Source organism: Phalacrocorax carbo, chromosome 2, assembly GCF_963921805.1.
Source record: "Phalacrocorax carbo chromosome 2, bPhaCar2.1, whole genome shotgun sequence".
Lineage (NCBI taxonomy): Eukaryota > Metazoa > Chordata > Aves > Suliformes > Phalacrocoracidae > Phalacrocorax > Phalacrocorax carbo.
Genome location: NC_087514.1, coordinates 114,640,830 through 114,662,191, shown reverse-complemented (window position 1 = coordinate 114,662,191; position 21,362 = coordinate 114,640,830). Strand labels below are relative to the sequence as shown.

The following is a 21,362-nucleotide window of genomic DNA, read 5'->3' as shown; positions in this document are numbered from 1 at the left end:
GCCAGAAATGGCAATGGATATCAAATCTGGTTTGCCATGTGCTACCATGAGGTATTGCAGGCAGTGACCACATTTACTTTCTCCTGCATTATTTCTCAGATTTAGGAGGTACACTAATACATGTGTAACTTATACATACCTAACTTAAAGTAACTCCCATGTTCTTTTCCAGTTACTGAACTAGTCTTCTTGGCAGAATCAGGATGGAAAATGATTGCTTCTTCTCCAGGCAACTAATGCAGCCATGCAATGAATTTTCTTCTTCACTCCCAGTCCACAGAACTCAATATACTTCCATGGGATGCATTGAATAAGTAATGTTAGTATTGCTGTGTTTGCTCCCAGAGACCATTTTTGCTCTTGCTAAATTGATTCTCATTTATTCTGTGAATGTAAAATGAACATTTGTACTAAATGCTATATTTTCTCAAGCCTGCAGAGGAAAGGTGGATATAACCTATTCCCTTCCCTGTTTTTCCAGCTGTGTGTACCCTCAGGTGATTTGCAGAGTTGTCGGACTTCCAGCTAAGGTGTTCAGGAATCAGGCTGCTTCCAAAATTGAGGTATTTAGATGCCATTGGATATGCCGGCAGATTTCAGTGTCTGTGCCTGCGGGAATATGAAATGACACTCTTCCTTCCCAATTTTGACATATTCTTTTCAGCAGTGATGGGAACATGTAGAGTAGAACACAGACGATCCATTAGCAAAGCCTCTTTCCTTACTGTACATTAATTACACTTTCAAAAGATTTTAGGACATAATGAACATAAGAAATTCAGATATCCTTCTTTCAGTTTTATCAGCTCTCCAGTACAATTATAACTTGCTCCAAGTCTTCTTTCCTGCAGGTAGGATACTGATGCCTCTCACCTTTTCTCAGCCTTCAATTTTCCCCACAAATTAGCAGAAAACAGAAGTGTGGAAAGGGGAGAAAGCCACAGATTTCAGGGGCTTGTTGAAATAAACTCTATTTCAGTTCAGCATTCTGCATTAAGTTTCTGTGTCTTGGGTGGGCAATCATATAAATCAGATGGCAGGTTCCAGCCAAGACCCAGCTAGCAAGGTATAAGTTTTCCAGTATAACTGGGAACTTTGTGGGCTCTTTGACTGCCAACAGCCCACCTCCATTAAGGTGACTTGCTGAGTTAGCTGCTAATTGGCTCTATGCAATTAACTTTCAATGCTCATAATCACTGTGATGTCTAAGGTACTTGTAAAACTGATGAATTCGTATGTATGATTTCTCTGAAGTGCAGAAATATTACAAGTACCATTTTCCAGATGAAAAGCTGGAACAGAGACAATTATCTGTTAATGTTGTTCTACATGTTAATTTTGGTAATGGTGTTATTATATTAAGCTTTTGTATAGATCAGGGAGTAAGAAGTCATCTTCATTCCTTCAAGTCACATAGACAAGGAAGAAAAATATTGAAGGACAGGCACAGTCCATTAAAGCAGTCAGTGTGGTAGTGGTTTTGGTGTAGAAGAAAAAAAAGAGGAGAAGAAAGGAAGGACTACTTCTAATGTTTTTGTTCATGTTTAGCTGCTGTAGAGTTAGATGCACCTATCTAGTGCATTTAACTAGCAGATTAGTTCGCAGACTCTGCCTTCAGTCATCTTAACCGAAGCCAATATTAAACATCCCTTGCTTTAGCAGGGTCCATTTCCACCTATTTGCTCACATAACCCCCTTGTAGCACGTTTTTAGTGTATTGGCTTTTTACTAAACACTGAACAAAACGAGTGCAGTTGCTGAAGGACCAAGGCCTCCTGTGGTCCAGCTTTCTGGGAGCAACTGAAGATGGTGGCAGTGATATAAAGATACGCTTTTAAAAATACCTCCTTGTCTTTCTAATGTGATTCTCAAGTAATCCTGTAGGATTTGGTATTTATATCACAATATAAACTGTAGCTAAATACTTTTACAGGTTGTCTTTTGTTTTTCTATTTAAATGTCAGATACCATAGAAGTTAGCTGATCTTTCTATTTTCTCTCATTACAGCCACAGCAATACCTAACTGAGCATGTATTTCCAATCAAGTCTGTCAGCCTATGGCTTAAAATTGGGCATTTATTTCTACCCCTAATGATGGACAAAATCTAACACTGATTTCTGCTAAATGTTGGAATAGAAAAAGAAACTCACAGAGCTAACGGTCATGACATTTCCAGTTCCAACTTTCCAGATGTTAATGTTGGAGAAAAAACCTCAACAAACTATGCCTTTTTAGTCATTAAAAGGAACTTAAATATGTTCTTCTGTCAGTAGTAGTTGAAGTTGGATGAAGAATAATGAGAATTAAAATACTTTTCAGGAGAGCTTTTTAATGTATTTCTTGATTGGTTTAAAATTGGTCGAATAATAGCAGTTTTTATTGAATGGACTGTTTAGCCAATAAATGATATTCCTTGTCAGTGTTACTCAAATAATTGTGTTTTATATATGCTCATGTCTACTGCTTTTGTATTTTGAAAGTAGAAATAAGAAGAGCTGGGTAAAGTGATCTAAATGGATACGAATGTGTGAACAAACCACCTTTTCTGAAAACAACCATATTTTGCTTGAAAACTTCCAGTGTGATACAGTGCCTGTGAACTCGCCCGCCTGTCTGACCCCACTCTTTGATCTTGAACCACTCCGTGAATTCAGTCAGCGGCAAAGATCTTAAAGACACTAAGACTCTGAAGTTATGCTCATGGCATCAGGTAGAGGGAGATGTGAGTGGTTTCCTGCCAGGAGAGATAGCTATGCCATGAGCATAACTTCTGCTAAACTCAGAAGAATTCTATTTGGGAAAAAGTGTTTAGAAATACCCTCCTCACAGGGTAATCTTCAGAGCTTACACTTTCTGAGAAACTAAATTGCCTTGGAGATAGAAATCTGTAGGAAATCTAGCTTTAGTTTCAGTCTTCACAGATGAGCTTGGTGCTAAGAAAAACATTTTTACAAAAAAGGAATATGCCTGAAAGCAAACTGAACACAAGGCAAACATGGCAATATTCCTCTTTGTTAAATTAGCTGATGCTGAGTGAAAAGTACTATTGTTCAACTCAGCTGTTAACTCTTAGCTGATTTCCTAGTGCTTAATTCCCAGACAATTTCAAAGAGATTTATGCATGACCTGAGAGTTAAACATACTTAAATGTGGTAGTGACACAGGCATTGTATAGGCATATATTCAATATGAAATATTCTGAATCCAGGCTTCAGCAACATCTTTAAGCACACTGAAGTTGAGGGGATTACTCACATTCCTACAGATCCTTGCAGCCTCCAGCACCACGCTGAATTATGTCATAGTAAGGGATCAGTGTGAGTCTTATCTCTGAATTTGCCGAGTGGGTTGAACCACTGAATTCTGGCGGTGTTGAAAGAAGCCTCAATCAGTTAGTTACTTCTCTTCTGCATCTGGCTTGGCAACCAGTCAAGGAGAACAACAGTGCTCATTTCCTATTCATGTATTATGCACAATTTGCTTTGAATACCTTGTTTATTCTAACATGAAGGCTATATTTTCATTTCATTTTTGTACTACATTAGCGGGAAGACGTGAGAATTGAGGACACTACTCAACTATTGAGCCACAGATCAATAGACTAAAAGTTTTTAAATGGCTTTGAAATGCCTACATTGATGAAGCTATATCCATTATTCTTCTCTCTGCTACTGGGGTAGAAACAATAAATATTTTAAGAACCCCAAAATAGATGGAAGCAGTAATATTGACTAAACAGAAACTGTTTGCCAGGAGATTAGGCTTTAGTTGGTAGGATTTAAATATGCCTGGCATGTCAAAGCAATGTGACAAGCCAGCATTTTCATAATGTTCTGCATCTACCTCATAACTTGTTGTGAAAGGATGATGACTGTTGCCAGCTTGCTTTGTTCTTATTAATATTTCTGAAGATAAGAAAGTGAAATGGCTCCATTTCAGGAATTAAGTCATTTCTTTGAGCCAAAATACTGACAGGAACCCTTGGTACAGGAAGATAAATTAGAGTTCTGACTCCTGCATCACAAAAAAGAAGTCAACATTGCTTGAAAGGAGCCTTGCTGTTCAAGCTGGTGTTACTTTTTTTAACATTGCAGATGTGAATGTCAAGTGAATTTTCTATATGAATTTCTGTAATATGAAATAGAACAGACTGTTGAACTCAGACACTTTGAAGCTCTGACTTTAAAAGGCAGGGATAATTTTAAGGAAGGGGAGGTCAGAAGAATCAGCAAGGGGAACACATGGACCTCAATCAATATTGGATAGTCAGCAGTATAGCACTATTTGCAGCCCACATCTAATGGGATATTTGCCTTGTCTTTGTCACTGGTTACTCCAGCTCCCTCAAAACTGCACTTGCAATTCCGTCCCCTCCCCTTAGGTAGATGGTATTTGAATCCCTAGCGAATAGCTCTCTATCCCCCTCCATTCTAATCCAAAAAGTCTGCCTTTCCAATGGGTCCAAACCAGCAAAACCCCCACCGAGGCCCTCACCTGCAACAGCAGTAGCTTCCTCCTAGTACACCTCATGTGGATCAGCCTTCTCCTGAGCTATTCTGGTCCAGACACTTCTGTCTGCTTCTTGCTTTATTCCTTTGACCTGGACACCCATGTCCTTTTGCTGGTTCTTTGCTGCAGTAAATAAATTTGTTTTCTTACTAGGGCAAGACCTTTTGCTGTTTAGTTGAGGTCTTCTTATTAGGACCCATCTTCTACTGTCATGCTGGTGTATGCATTACCTGTGCCTTTGCTCTGGCAGCAAGCCCAGCCCATGTGCCCTCTCTGCCAGATGGACACAAAAGGTCATTTTCCACCCTCCTCTCTTCCAAAGCACTTCTCATGACAGTTGTCCCTGGTACTCTGCTTGCTGATGACAGTAGGAAGAAAATGGACAGTGTCCATCTGTGGCTTCGGTTGCTCTTCTGCTCTTTGCCTGTACTACTGCTTGGTCACCCACCTTTTACCGTTTTCTGTATATTCATCTGGGTCTGGGAGCTCTCAGAGCAGAGATTGGCTATCTTGAAACTCCTGTGAACACTGTAATGCTTGGTCTGTGATTGATGCTTTCAAACCATGCTGTAGGCTGTATCAACATGCTTTTCCTGATGGAAAATACCACAGGCATATGAAGGAAGTGGCATGAAAGTCACGACCGAGATAAGAAGTGAAACCATTTATTACAGATGACTCACAGGCAAATAGGAAAACCAGCCATCAGCATTTCAGAAGACGAGTCACTGCAAACCTTCACCTCCTCTCCTTGCAATAATTCTAACATCATCTGTATTTATGGGCCAGTACCTTTGCATCACTTGGCACACCTTGGTCTAACTATTTCAATTGAGAGTAGTTCTTCAAACGGGACAAGCTCCTGGGCAGATATGGTTGAGACCATGAGCAGGAGCTCATTTACTTGCAAAGAATGCACAGTGAAAATGGGGGAGTGTAGTCCTTCGCTTTTCCAGTTTAAACAGAGATATGACAGACACCAGAGAAGGATGCAATATTGCTGGGAAATCGCATATTAAATAGCTCTTTAGTGGAAAAGTGCTGTAATTCCTACCATATCTTACAAAAAAAAAAAAAAAAAGCAACAGAAAGCATATAAATATATCCCATATACACGAACAATACAACACAGCTGTCTTGTAAGCAGGGATTAGTAGCAGGACAGTGTTCTAGAAACACTGCATGAAAACTAGCATGTATTTTTCCCCTGGGAAATTTAAAACCCCACAAATTTAGTCTAATCAAGGCCACAGAGAAACAATATGCCGCTTACGCTCTTTTTTCCCTTCCTAGTTGCTGAGATTGAAATTTCACAAACCAGGTGTCTGTACATTTTCCATTTTGTTTAAAAACTACAAAGTTCTTGTATCAGCATCCTTTTCTCCATTAAAAAAAAAATAAGTAAATGCATTCCTCTCCACATTTACATTTTTACATTCCCCTTACTTGGTTAAGCCAGACACCATGAAGTTATTTTAACTGTTCAATGCAAGAGCGTAATTGATGGAGCAATACCATTATGAAGTACTTTAGAAAGGGTTTTACTAGAAAACACGTGAGATTAGTCTTAAACTAGTTTAATTTAAACAGTTCCATGACAACAGCTGGGAACATAACTTCTGGGAAATATAGGTGCAAATTCAGACTGGAAGATAAGATTCAGTGAGATCACTGAATTGCAGTTGTTTTATCTGTCACAGACATTACTACATCTAGCAACATCTTTTTAGATCAGAGGCAGACTGAGCCCTGAGATAAGCAGCTATCCACCTGTCTTAGGGCAAGCTGTAGTTGGACATTAGGTGGCAACTGAACTCTTTGCCACACAACTTGCTTTTTTTTTGGTCATTTTAATAGGGATTCCTGTGCAGTCCAGATGCCCTTTCCTCTCCCATACGCTACCTGTGATTGCCAGCTGTGTAACGAAGAAGGTCATTCGAGATTTCCGCTTCCTCCTCCAATTAGAGAAGAGCACGATGGCATTTCCAGAAATTGTGACAATAAAGAGAATCCAAAGAGTCACCAGCTGCTCTGTCTGCATTGGAGAGAAGGAAAAAGAGCATACTGGTAAGAGGGTGAGTAGTGACTTGGGTTAAGCCAGTTATCCTAGGACAAATGAGCTAAGAATGGAATAAAAGGAGTGAAACGTGAGTTTTGCCACTTAGTTTCTAATTATTTAGTCTAAAAGATATTCTTGCTCTATCAGAAAATACTTAACATGCATCACTGCTGGTGATGTTCATTCCACTTTGATTTGCAGTGGCTCTATATTACTTCTATCTTCACAAAACTGCTAGCAGTGTCTGTGTTTGGCACTTAACACTAAAATGAGAGGCAGCCTTCAGTTTTCTCGTGTTGCTCCAGCAAGCTGTGAAATAACCAGCTGCCTCACTTTGTAAGAAACATTGATAGATGGGGTCCTTTGGAGAAATGGGGGAAACAAATACTTCTCTACCTCCCAGCTACAGTGAGTCTGGGTCATCCACAAGCCCTATGAAATTCAGACATCCACTTCATGATCTAGATGTGCACCAAGATTGAAAAGAAAGCATGAACCATTGTAAGGAGAAGTAAAATTGTGTAGTGAGCGATACGTGATGACAAAACGTCCCCTAGTGGTAGTGTGTACAAAGAAAAGAAAGCAAGAAAAAAAGCTATTTGTGCTCTCAAAACATCAGGATCCTCCGGCTGCCAGAACAAAGGTGTACATATCCACATTTGCTTGTTTTGTGAGTGCACGCCCAATCTTGTCCCTCCTTTTGGCCTACCAAAACCCATTTGGTCCTCTCTAGATGCAGTGTAGTTATTTTTCAGTGGCCACTCTGTAGGTTTCCCCTTGCCGTGTAAGAGTGTGAAGTTTATGTTTTCTCCATAGCAACCAGCCAGCTCTCAGCCTGAGAAGCACCGGGCCTGGTGAGCATGGGGTCAGCTTGGAGAAAATATTCTGTATTTCTGCAAAATTCTCACTTATAAAAACATGTCCCATGTAAGGCTGTATGTAGTGGCATGGAGGAAGATGGTTCTGCTGCTCTTCTGCAAAGACAAGAAGAAGAGAGGGGATTTTTCACAGTAACCGTTAGGTTTGAAGGGCGTACAGCAGGGGAGCTAAGAAGAAAAAACAATCCTAATGTGTCCAGTGGCAACAATATACACATTATTCTTAGAGTTGAAGAGAGGAAAAAACACATATATGGCTCAGCAGAACTGATAGTTATAAAGGTAAACCCAATTTCCATAAGGGACCCCTCTCCCGGAACCTGCTGTTCCTGAGCAGGCCCCTGCCTTTGATGTTTCAGGAGGAGACAGTCTGTATGAATGAAATACAGATGAGCCTTCAGCCTCCTGCTCTGCCTTCTTGTGGTTTTCTAATGCTCCGTATGCATTCATCGCCTGGATTCACATCCTAGCAACTGGTATGAGTTTTGGGTTATGTCAACACAGTCGTTTGGGATCTTCCAGTTCCTGACACCAAACACATAATGTGGGAGCTAAAGGAAATTGGAGGAGACAGGTAAGGGCTGCAGTTGAAGAGGGATCCCAGATGCTGGCCCTCCAGAAGTGACCCCAAGGCACTGTCCTGAGCAGGTCGGGGGGAAGGAGGCTGTCAGTGAGACCCATGCCTACGTGACTGAGTTAATGATGGAGCACAAGTAGGGGAAGGCACTCATTAAAAGCATTTGGCCGCCATTAACCCATGACTTTGCCATGGGTGAGCAGAAACCAGGGCTCCTGCTGCCAGCAAAGAGAAAATGGTTCATCTGTGTGTGTGTGTGGGGAGGGAAGGTGAAATGGCAGCAAAGGAGCACAGGCAAGGACCTTCTTTTTCTTCCATGAGCTTTGGTGCCTCCCCAGCTCTTAGCCCCCTCCTGGCCAGCAGCCATGGTCCCTCCTCTGCTGGGGATCCACTTGTAGGAACCAGCGTCAGCTTTGCGCCAGGTAGGTAGCCACGCTACCCTGTAGGTTACCCAGGCGTGCAGGAAAGGCAAGACCTGGTGTTTGAGTAATTTGAGGCTGCACGCTGTGCCTGAACCCAGAGATTAGTTTAAGCATACAATGAGGGCTGTGTTTAGATGGTTTCACTTTTCCCAGCATGATAACTTTTGCCAGCATAATCTACCATTTGGGTCATCTCACCTAACTTTAAAACTCTAAAAAGAGACAACTACTCTAAATTGTTATAGTGTAGTCTAGATAATAGCAGCATCTCAGAGATGAGTCACCATTCATCTCACCTACCTTGGGATGGCTTGTCTCTGATGATTATAGAGTGACCTAGATTAGACAACTTGTGTGGGCTGGATGCTTAACTTCTAGACAAAAAATACTCCACCTTTTTTTGGTGTCTGCAAATCTCTCTAATTTCTTGGAAACAAATTCCCTTCAAAATGTGTGGCAGAGACATGGTGGAACTATTTTTATGGGGATACTTTGCTTTGTGCAAGAAATGGAAGGAAGTGTCTTTTTGGAAGGTAATAAAAATTTTAAAAGGTAAGATTTCACATCACTTTGGTTCTTAAAATTGGTGGGTTCTCCTTTAGTGCTTGGTTTGTCTTTTCCAAACATCTTTCACATGTGAAAAAAAACTGAGGGGCAAGGCTTATTCCCATTTTCTCTATATATCTCTATATATTTTTTCTATAAAATCAGGAGTTTTCTTGAAAGAAATTCTGTATTCCTATATTATACTGATATGGGCACAAACAGAAGAAGGATCTGAGACTCAAACCTTATGATTCCCACAGAAGAAATAGCTATAGCGCAGCAATAGAGGGGTGTTTCCCTACCATAGGGGCACAGCGTTTATGGTCAGTTTAAATCCCCTCTTGCCAAGTTAAAAACCAGTGCTTAACAGTTAAGCAATTTTAGGCTAAGCATCTACAGAAATATACAATCAAACTAGACTACAAAGATAACCTAAAAGGTACAAAAGCTGAATATTGGAGTGGTAAGTTGGAAAGGCCATAGACAAAGGAATAAAGCCAAAAATTTTATTAATCTGTGATAGCTGCCATTCAGATAGAAGGGAAATAGATCTCATTCTTGGGGATTAAGGAGCTATAATAATAGGCAACCTAAACCACTGCAGCCTCTCTCTGTCTGTGTTACCTTGTAGAATGAAAACTTCTGCGGTTATTAATGGGATGCCCACTGTGACAAAGGCCTTCATGGAGGCTAGGATTAGAATTCAAAATGATCTTGATGAATTGGAAACACGGACTGAAAAAAAAACCCAAAATACTGTTCAATAAAGGAGAAGCACAGAACTCTACAGTGCAGTGGGTGTAATTACATTGTGTTTGGCGAGCCTTCAGTACATCCCCCCCTGCATGCAGCACGTAAAGTGCCTCACAAGTGGAACATGATTTAATAATATCACCCTACCAAGAGAGCCACAATCATGGGATCAACACTAGCCTTGTGTGCGTCTGCTCTAATCCCTCACTGTACGAAGCAGCTGTACTATGCCCACTCCTGGGCACTGTGCTTCAAGAGGGATGCAGAGCAATGAGTTGACAGCTGTCTAGATGATATAGCCAGGCAAAAAGAATGAATGAGTGAAGTTGCTTCATCTAGCAAAAAGCAGACTGCAGGAAAATATGGACATAGCCTTGGAGACACAAAAAGACTGACGTGAAAAAAGAAAGGAGTAATCTTTTCTTCAGATCCACTGCAGACTGTCCAAAAATCAGTGAACCAAAACAACAGCGCAGAATTCAAGTTGATAATTTTAAAAAACTGACTTAAAAATATATCTTATATATATAGATTCATTGAGCCAGTGAAACCTCCATCTGTGAAGGTCTTAAAAATAGCTATTAGATTAGAGAGAGAGCTGATTGATCCTTGAACTTCACTGCAGCTACATTTTTCTATAATTTTGTTTTATTCATCACCTTAAGGTTGCTTAGACATAGAGGTGTTTCATGTCATGTCTTGTTTGTCCATCAAACAAAAATCGTCTTTTCATAACAACTCTCAACGAGGTGATTTACAAAAAACGTTGTTTAATAACATGTTGAACAGACATCAGGGGCATTCTGGATGAAAAGAAAGATAGTAACATCTCCTAAAACCCTGTGTAGAAGCTTTTGGCAAGTGCTGCCTTTGCAATGGGCATTGCTAACTACATAACATGAGAATGCCACGAAAGGGGCTAGTGTCGTACACCAGTTCTTTTAGATTAGAAAACTAAAGATGCTGGTGGCTTAATTAAGGTCACAGAACAAATCAAAGTCAAGAGGATTTCCTTGGCTTGACTGCAACCATTGCATGTGTTGCTATTTCACAAGACTGCTGTATTTGGGACATGGAAGTGCTTGACACCTGGAGTGCATATTCATGTTTTGCTAGTTTGCTTTAAGATTAAAACCAGCTTTAGTCAATGAGCAAGCCTCTTCATGGGTGAAAGGTAAGCCAGAAAACCTGTCTGAAGATTGTGGGCATTTTCCTTTGCTTGTAGAAGAGGTTTGTTATTTTGTCTCTCTGACAAAATTTCTGAATCCATAGGCTGTGATAAGTCTAGCAAGAGGTGTATTCTGCTTCATATTTGAGACATAGATCATCTCTGCGAGCAGCTTTAATCAAGACCATAATTAAAACCATTCAGAGCCATTGGGAGTCATTTTGGTGCCACAATGCCATCCCTCTTTCCAGTTCTCCCCAGACAACTTCCCTGCTCACTCCTTTCTCAGGATTTGTATCCCCTCTGTTGGGTACACCAGCTGTGGCTGTGGAACGGGGTTATCCCTGATAGCCCATGCCAATGGAGGTGCCGTTGCTCATGTCTTGAGGTGCAGAAGCCTTTTCCTGATATCAGACTGGTTGCCTAATAGAAGGAGAGGTTCAACTATCAACAGACAAAGCATGTTTGTACTTGAATGGTAACCCAATGTGAAAGAGTTTTGTTCTAGCTGCTGAGGTTGGTTGGGAAACAGCCTGCAAAAAAAAGAGGTTGCCAGGTAAGAAATGAGCAAATAAACACAAAAAGAGAGAGAGAAGTACTCTGTTCCTGATGTGACTGGCTGGCCTCTTAATGTGAGGAGGCCTATAGTGAATTCATGTCCTTGATGACCTGGTGCCTTCCTGCTCCATGTCCTTGTTCACCTGGGTGAACAGGCACTGATCCCTCATATCATAGGTTAGTAGTGGCTTTAGTCTCTGAACATCTTCTTCTTGCCAATTGATTAAATTCTGGGAATATGCAAATGGTCCTACTTCTTATCTTTAGTATATTTTAAAAATTATGTTTCTAGTGTAGAATATTGCAGCAATTGAGATTGTAAGAGAAATGTAATAATAGAGTAAGCCAAACAGTTTTGTAAGGATGTTCTTCTTAGCACGTATGAAGAACACATAGATCTCCTTGCTAAATTGGGGAACTGTCATGCTCATGGTCAGGTTCACCATTAGTAGATTGCATTGCACTTTCTTAAAGGAGGAAAAAAAAAGATAAAAATCTTTTCTCACTCTCTGAAATAATCACTTTAATTGCAGGACATGCAAGAAAATGGACTAGTCTGGATCTGCATTTTTTTGACACCCGGTAGAAGATTTGGAGTCTTGAACATTTAATACTAAAAATGTTCAGGACAGATTTGCTATTTTAACAGCCCCCATTTAGGATGGAATAAAATAAAAATATAAAGCAACAATTACAAAAACCCCAAACCAGGAAGTTTAGTTTTCCTGAGGCAGACAAGTGCCATGCAGCTTGACTGATTCCAGTCAGAGATTTATAGTCTGTTTACCTCTAAGGCAAAACACAGTTTGGACTGCAACACTTAAAGAAATCAAAGAAAGACACTCATCAGGACAATTTAATTCAAGAGTCTTAAAGGTACTAGCACAACCTCTGACATAATTAATTAATTTTTTTTTAATAAATAAACAAAGCAAAAATAAATAAATCCCCTTCTGTCTCACACTGTCAGATTCTTCCACAGCAGAAACCCTAGAGGAGGCTTGTAGGGTCTAGCTGCTGCCTACAGTTATCTAATGGAGGGATGCAATAAAGATGGAGCCAGGTTCTTCTCAGAAGTGCACAATAAAAGGACAAGAGGCCACAAATAAGAGTTGAAACACACGACATTTTGATTAGTTATTAGGGAAAATATGTTCATTGTGAGGGTGGTCAAACACTGGGATGGGAGCCCAGAGAGGCTGTGGGATCTCTGTCCCTGAAAATATTCAAAATTTGAGTGAACACTGCCCTGAGCAATCTGGCATAGTTTGAATTTGCTTTTGAGTGGTTGGCGCAGGTGACCTCCAGAAACCCTTCCCTACCCAAATTATTATGCACACAGAAGTAAGCATAAGACCTATTGTCTTAAGGAATTTGCTTAAAACTAAAAGGTACTTAGGCAGATGTAATCAGATGAGCACTGTACACAATCTGTATATTATTTATTGTATCATAGAAACATGAATAACTCAGATCTTTGTGGGAATCTTTACGTAAATTAAAATTCACCCTGCAAGTAAAGAGTATAGGTGTAAAAGCTACTGGCATGGAAATGACACAAACATATTAGCCTTAGGAGAAAGGACTTTAAAAGTATAAGATGGCATTTGTCTTATGCTTATGTGGAGCCTGAGATGAAGAATTTCTGCCAGGGTGTGACCAGTTTAAACAATGAGCTGTCAGAAGTAAAGTGTGATGACACTGGAGGGAACATGACTATTGTTATTTTTACCAGCTACAAAATGAATGTTCTTTAATACATTAAAAAAAGAACAAACTTGGTTAAAGTGCCAACTGGAAACATCCATATTTCTTCTTGTGTCGAAACTTTCAACACAAGTTGGGTTGTTAAAAAAAAAAAACAAAAAACAAAAAAACACAAAACCCTAATAGAAATCTGCTTGAAGATAAGCTGTAGGTGCATTACCCATACTTTAGTTGTAGCTAGCAGTTCTGACTGTCAAGGGGGAACAAAGTAAGGGGCACCAACTATCTTACAAAAAGAGGGTCAGTGGACATAATACTTAGGCTAGAAGTAAACTTCATACAGCAAATGTCAGTCACCTGCATGTGAAAGTTCATATGATTAATTCAAGCCATCTCCTAATGCTCAGGAAAAGCTGCAAAAATGACTGGATCACTCCTGATTCATTTGCTGATAGGCCTTGTCTCCTTAAGAAAGAAACACGCTAACAACTGGGAAGATCACTGAAATCTTATGCCCTAGTTGTCACGAGCAGCAGAAATTGTACTGGTCATCCCTGTAATGCAAGTGCGTTTTGAAAGTTCTCCATCCAGCAAGGCAAAACTGGGAAGATGTTTCTATACAGTATTCACACAAGGTGTTCCTGAAAATTTTCATAAAGCAATTTGATTGGCACTGAAAAGCTCTGGGAAAACTCATTTGAAGATAAGAAAGACTGAGAAAAGAGAAAGTTCAGTTTTATATTTTGTCTTTGAAAGTGCTTCCACTATAATTGAATCTGAGACGAACACATTTGGGCAGGCAACAAGCCCTCTAGGAGTTGATTTTATATTTTTTTTTGGCAGCATGGCCTGGAATGGAGCCTGATTCAGACTGCCTAAATACTATTTCAGCCCCAGGTTTGCCTCTGGGACTGCTACTTTCCCATTTCAATGGCACCGGTCATGCCTGATAGCTTTTGTAACGCGTGCGCAAAGCCTGCCTTACTGAGGTGCTGTCTCACAGGTCTGGCTGAGTTATCCTCCCAGTACATGGCTACAGGTCCTTCTGGTGATCGTGGGATGTGTTGCTACACGAGGCCTTCACAACATGTCAGAGGTGCTGGCAACAGTCACTTCTCCACCTGTCCTTATGGCTAGAAGAAGGGCACATTTGGGAGGGACCAAGCTGATGGTTTCTATTCTGTCAAACTTGAGCAGCAATTCTGTATGAGTTTGTGTCTATATGGTATTGCACCTGTAGTCTGTGAATGATAATGTGTATATAGAGGGAAAATCTAACATTTTCTCCCTTTTAGACTCAGGGAAACAGACAAGATGAGGAAGCCTATTCACTAAACCAGTACACTTTCTATTGGAAAGAGCTAATTATGTTATGAAGATTGCTTTCACTTCTCCTTGAAATCCAGCAAAACTCTATCTATCTTTTTTGTGAATCCCCAGGATTTTTAGAAATGTATTTCTAAGCTCTGCCATCGTCATCACAGTGAGGCAGGGTCCTTTCGGTGTACAACATTTAATGCATGTGAATGGCTGTGATCTTTCCAAGCTCAAATAACAGCGAAACAAACCGCCCCCTACCCTGTCCCAAAATCCTCCTCAGGTGTGACAGGGATAGAGGGTAAGATTTTCAGTCAATAACAAATAGCAACGATTCAATTTTACTAGCAGATAGTTCACATTTGCCATTCTGCTGTGGTTTATTATAAGATGGATAATAAATGGGACAGTACTGTTCAGTTATTGCAGGATGTTTTTACCCATTGCACCCTAATAAACTTCCACGTAATTAGACAAACAGATATCCCAGGTTTTATTGTTATTGGGAAAGATAAATTTTTCATAGTGTACCTATCTATTTTTTCCTAGAGCATTTTCAACATGAGGAGATAATACTAGGTCACTCAATGGTGCATCCATAATTGTATGATTTTGATAGCCCTATTAAAAACTGTGAAATAATATTTTTTCTTAATCACAAAAAAAGAGTAAAATTATTAAGTATGCCTAATCTGTACAATTAAAACATCTCAAAAAAACTGGAGAAATTAATACTTTCTAGGCATACTGATATAGGAGAGGCAGACAGATGCAAACCCTGTGGCTGTGTGGACCACAGAGTCAAACATATGAGGGTTGCTAGTATGAAACTGCCCAAATCCGTTGGCTCAGAGCTACCCCCAGTCAGGCTGTCATACAGCCAGATCACTTCTGTCTTGCATTTAAGCTACTAGATGAAGCCAGTCTGGCCAACAGCAGTGCAAATTTGTTTCACAAGGAGATCAGCTATTACATCCTCAGCGCAGCTCCTCAGGAGTAGTAACAGTCATTATGGCATATTGCAGAGGCTGCATTCAGGAGTTCCTGACACCTTATTTGTGTAGACTTAATTCTCCTCTCCCCCCCACCAAAAGATTGCAAAGTTACTTACGAATTATTTGATATGCCTATTTTTCTAAAGCATATGATTGCATTTGCAGAGATTACTCCAGAAATTTGACAGCACCCATTATTATTTTTCTATTGTGTATTCAAAGATGGGATGCTCTGTGAGGTTTGCTTCAAAATGAGAATGAGCAATAGCATAGGCAAATGCTTTTCAGGAGATAAAGTGTTTCCTGCATTAAATGACAGGGATAAGAGATTCTGACTTAAACAGACTCTGTGGACACCTGGAGCCAAATCCTTCTTACCTGATAGTCCTACAAGTCTATGCAAACCTTCTCTCCATGCTTTGGTGTCCTCAGCTCTTTGCTGGAGGTGGTAAGCACTGACCACTGTAAAGAGCATTAGGCTCCATGGATAAGCAGCAGATGCTCTTAGGTTTGTGCTTACTCTGGCATGGCTATGCAGTCCTGTTTCATATCTAAGCTACATGGGCTAAAACATGTAGGTACAGAAATGCTACAGTGTAAGGGGAGGACAGTCACAGGCAGAGAGTCAAACAGACCTTTCTCAAAGAAACTGGGAATTTAGAATATATGTGTAAAATCATTTGCAGTGGATTCAATATGCACATGGTTCCTCCTGAGAGCTCTAGTACTTCAGCATCACTGCTGTGGTGATGCTGAATGGCACAGGGGCCAGGGCTCATGGGGCCGGAGGGAGGGGAATGTCAATGTGTGGACCAGTGGCTGGAGTTCCCACCTGGCGGGGAGAGATTGGGGCTCCCAAACAACCTTGGGTGTAAACGACAAAACCTTTGTGTCCTGCTGCACAGGTGAGGGGTCAACTCTACACATCAGAAAACAAAATAAGAAAAAGGACAAGATGATGGAAGTCAGCCCACTCCCCTGGGAGGCAGGGGATAATGGTGGGAACACAGCCCCACCAAGAAACAAACAGCAGCTGGAACTTTTCCCCTTTTGAGCACTCCAACCTTTATTGCATAAACGTAGGGCATCCTGTTTCTCAGTAGACCTCTTAAAAAAGAAATAAGCCCTACTCAGTCCTCACTGAGGACAAACACATGTTCCTACCATTGGGAAAGCTTCGGGGTTGTTGGGGACCTGGCAAGGGGAGATGCTTCCTCCAGCCCTGACGAAGCCTCCCAACCCTGTAGACAACCAGGGTCTCTCCAGGCAGGTTTCTTGTTTGTACCTTGTTGGATTCGTAGAGTTAAGAAGGTCCTAAAGTGGAGGAAGGCCACAGGTGTTCAGATGATCTCTGTTCTTTTCAGATTACTGTCTCTGTCAGAGGGCAGTTGACACTTGCTTAGAGCCTTTTACACATAGATTAAATGCGTATGGGGGAGATTGTAAAGGGATGTAATGAACTCTCCTTTGGCCTGGGAGATTGGAGCTGTAATTAATACCAATTTGAACATCTGTTCCGAATTTGGTGCTGACACAGCCAACAGGACTTCTTGTGGTTTAAGACAGTAGCCTACCTGGATGCCTCATGTAAAGACACCTGGGAAAGAATATGGTCTGGGTTTTCAGGGACCATTTGCCATAACACAGCAGCAAGACCTAAACGTAAGTGGGGATGAGCCAGTGCCTTTGCCGAGGGAAAAGCCAGCTCATCTTGCATGCTGCATGGTGCATGGGTGCACCCAATCCTGCCCCAAAGGCTGGAACTCTGCACACTGAGAGCCAGCCTAGTTAGCACATATGGCCACAGCCCTAACGCAGACTTCATGGGCAATGCCTTGGTGAGCAGCTGGCCAAGGAGCTACAGTAATGACTACCAGCAGGGAAGTGTGCATTCCTCAAAGTGGATGAAATGCTCCATTTCCCAGCCAAATAAAAAAAAAAAAAAAAGAAAAGAAATTTAATTGAACTGGCAAAATGCTTTCTAATCTGAAGCAGTGCAGGATTTAGTTGTTAAGCTCTGAAGAGGAATAGACAGAAACTCAAATGCTTCTGCAAGGGGAAGCAGGGAAGCACTCACAGCTCAGCCTTTTACACAACTTTTTGGCACAGGAATGCTCTAAGGTGCATTATTTTACTTTTGTCACATTGCCACCACAGTATTAAAGACACTGCCTTAGGTGGCTACAGGCTGCCCTTTTGAAGCGTGGGAGGAAAAGAACAAGCCAGCACATGCTTCTATAGTTCGAGCAGCATGTGAGATATGCTACGTAGCTGTCATTGGTTAAAACTGTTGAAAAGTCATTAACACAGGAACTGCCTCAGGTACTGGCTGAGTGTCACTCCCTCGTCTCCGTTTATTGGTTTAGATCATGTTTTCCTATGACCAATTTGGTAAGACAGGTTATACTGGCATTTCCCAAGCAGAAATAGCATCCTGGCACACAGGCTCTGGAGTCAACCTGTGTGGTGGCCTTTCATCCAGCCAGCCTTTACTGCCAGCCACAGGCTACAATGTATTTGAAAAATTCCCATATAAGGCCAAAGCCCCATTTGTACATACATTTTGAGTACTGAGCTCTGCTTTTTAATCCATTCAGCCTATTCCATGGTGAACCTTCATTGGTTTAGCTGCTTAACCAGACCCTTGTGAAGAGGAAGGAGATGCTGCTTGGCTTGCTGGAAGGGGTAAGGCCACAGCCACAACGTGGGCAGCGCTGGTGGAGAACAGCCAGCCAAGTCAGCAGGTATCAGCAGCACCCTCCACACGTGAGTTTTTACAAAGAGCTGAAATTGTTGGCAAGGAGATCTGTCTTCCCTGCACTGTAGTCATCGGAGCAGGTGCTTTAACCCTCCTTTCCTGCAGCAGCACCAGCTGTCACTTGTCTCCAGAGTCAAAATATTTCCATGCCTATCAACAGCTAGTAATTGATGTGAAATCACTGAATCTCTTTGCAAAGTTCACACTATATATGCCAGAGCTACACATCCGACAGAGGAGTGCAAGTCTAATGAGAAGCCATCAGCTAACAGAATCAAGTTTCCTTTAGCAATGGATGAGCATGCATGACTGTCCATTGTTTCCTAATTATTGTAATTTACTCAATCTCCCCCATTAAGCAGAATTTTTCTGTCTGGGGACTTTCTAAACCATAGAACTGATTGTCACTTTTACCATTATAAAATACCGCTTCCGTGACATTGTTCAGATTTACAGCCCTAACTGTGGAAAGAACAAAGGAGATAAAGTTGTTAACAATATTTTGCTTGTCACTTCTGATTTTTTTCAAGAGCCTTTTAGGACTCTAACGTGGAGGTGGAAAAAAAAGAATTTTCCTCCTTGAAATCCTAGATAAGAAAGTACTCTCTTATCAAGGAAAAAAAATGTATCAGCAGCATGTTAAAAGAGACCCTCGTTAATTATCTGTAGACCGACAGATTGACTATTTCACTAACAGGGGTGGAAGCCTGTTGTAATTCCACTGATGCCACTGGCATTGTGTCAGAGCACTAACAATCTCACAGTAATCAAAATTACCTCTGAACATATCCCCTTTTACCTAACGTATTGTCAAATGATGTAAGTGCCTATATCTTTCCAGCAGAAAGTGATCTCTCTGTTCCTGAGCTCCAGAAGGAATGGCAGGGTACTCCTTGTCAGACTTTTAAATAACTTGACCTTAACTTGTACAAAGTGCCACAACAGTAAAGTGACACACGGCATGCAGCATGAAATTAATCAGTAAGAACAGGCAGAAGGAAAGTTGAGGAAATGAAGGAAAGACCAAATTTCAATACCTCTTTCTAAAGGAAATCTGAAGGAAAGATGAATTTCAGTAGGTCTTTCATCTTTTTCCTACATTCACATATTGCAAGGGTGATGTTTGTTTGGAGAGATGAATGAATATGCTTCCCATGTCATTCAACAGCATTCACTACTGGTGCATTCTTAACAGCACCCTTCAAGAGACACTGCAATCCCCCCTCAAGTTAAAAGCAAGGAAACAAACCAACTAATTAGAACTTGTCCCTCATGATTGAAAAAACCCCAGAACAACAAAAATCCCTCTCACTTGTGTAAAATGTTTGTTAAAGCTGGAAAATTGAAAAGAAATCCCTTTTGTCAAGATGACGGCTATAAGAAATTGCGTAAAAGATGTGTTAAACTAATACAAGCTTTTGATTAAATATGCAAGTATAATTACAATATCTGTCTAGAAAAACAGTTCTGTCCCCTCTTGGAAGGGGATATAGTTGGCTAACACCTGAAAGTCTGAACTCCAATTCCTACAACTAGGTTTTTTTCAGTAAATGCCTCACACATGCTGTCCGCTGTCTTTGCAAGGGAAAAACCCACAAATATCTGGGCATAAAAGTTCAGTAATCCTAGCTGCCTCCCCACAGAGGCACCAAAAATGCACCAAAGCAGCAAATATGTGAGAAAAGTAACGCACACCTTAAAAGAATACCTTAAAAGAATAGTAAAAGGATCCCCACTCCTCTTCTGCCACCACTTCAGTGAAAGTCACCGTTTCAGTGCAGGTGACAAGGGTAAGATCCAGCCAGCCGGTGCCTCCCTGGGAGCTGATGCTGGCTTCTGTGGAGCCGACCTCCATCACTGGATTTAGTTTGAGTTGTCTAGGTGCTTGTTTTGGCAAGAGTTAACACAGCCAAGCTTCTCCCGTAAAAGCGCAGCAACAAAACCAGCTTCTCACTGCTCCACCGCTGGCTACCAGAGGTGTCGGGCTTCAGTGCAGCTGAGTGATTAAAAAAAAAAAAAAAAAAAAGGCAAGCTGGCGTCATCCCTTTGAGCTTTCCTTTGGTACAACTCTGACGACAGCCGTCCACATGCCTTTTCCAGCAGCAGGAGCAGCAGCCAGTGAGAAAGTCAGCACACGTGGACCCGGCCATGTGCCTTGTGGACTCTAGATTGTCTTGTACCCCAAGTTGCCAGCTCTGGAGTCAGGCATGCCGGTAAAAGCATGGAACTCCTCCCTGCATTAAGCTCAGAAGCCTGGCTATTCCACTCAGCAGCTTTGCTTACTTACCCTAGCTCAACCTGATTTGATTTTGATTATCTGCAGTTACGGTATACCTATATACAAGCACCAACACACTCCTCTGTATTAGCAAAATCCTGTTAAGTTTTTAGACTTAAGCTATCACATTTTCCATATCAGAGTCTGACTTCTGAAGTTGCCTTTGCCAAGAAAAAAACCAAAACCATAAATAGGCCTTCGCACTTACCTTTGCAAAGAGCTCAAACCTGCTGCACACCCGGTACAGGCAGTGCTTCCTTCGCCACTCCAGAGAGGTACAGCTCCTAGGGACTGCTGGTGTCACTTAGAGGCTCAAGGACTCTTCAGAACAAGGTAATCAATTTCTCTTCTGCTCAACAATTTTCTGGGCACTGAGCTCACTTACCCTCCATTGATTCAGATGTTTTTCCCCATCTAGCAGCCTTACCCTGGGTTTACACCAAGACAGCAGATGACACCTTCCCTGACCAGAGCACAAAATCACATGTAAATCCAGAGCTTTTCCAGCTTTTTGGAGATGCTCTGCCTTGATACCAAGGCAGTCCTAAGTAGAACGTGATGTATTTCCTCAGCCATGCCCCCCCGACTCAATTTCCTGTTAGCTGCTCATGGCAGAACTTAGGCCGGTGTGCAAGCACAGATGGCCATGTGGGAGCTCAGGAGGCATTCAACTCCTCGCTGAGGCCAGCACAGCACATCCTCTCCCCAGCTGCCAGAGCAGGGGTCTGCACATGTCCAGAGCATCTGCACCCATGGTCCAGGTGGGCTGTGCCCATCCCTGCCTACATGAGCAGCAAGAGAGGGGTGGCTGCAGGGCCCTCTGGCTCCCAGCACC

General features: G+C 41.5%; 1 protein-coding gene across 2 annotated transcripts in view; it reads right to left on the bottom strand.

Moving 5' to 3' along the window:
* NPSR1 (neuropeptide S receptor 1) overlaps positions 1-20,723 on the bottom strand; it is a 59,596-nt gene extending 38,873 nt beyond the window's left edge. For both annotated transcript variants that reach the window (XM_064441742.1, XM_064441743.1), the window contains exons 1-2: positions 19,958-20,723; positions 6,414-6,546 (exon numbers count right to left, since the gene is read on the bottom strand). In XM_064441742.1, the coding sequence (XP_064297812.1) occupies positions 6,414-6,546; positions 19,958-20,104 (280 nt within the window). In that variant the 5' untranslated portion in view covers positions 20,105-20,723. The remainder of the gene's footprint in view (positions 1-6,413; positions 6,547-19,957) is intronic.
* Between the last annotated feature and the right edge of the window lie 639 nt (positions 20,724-21,362).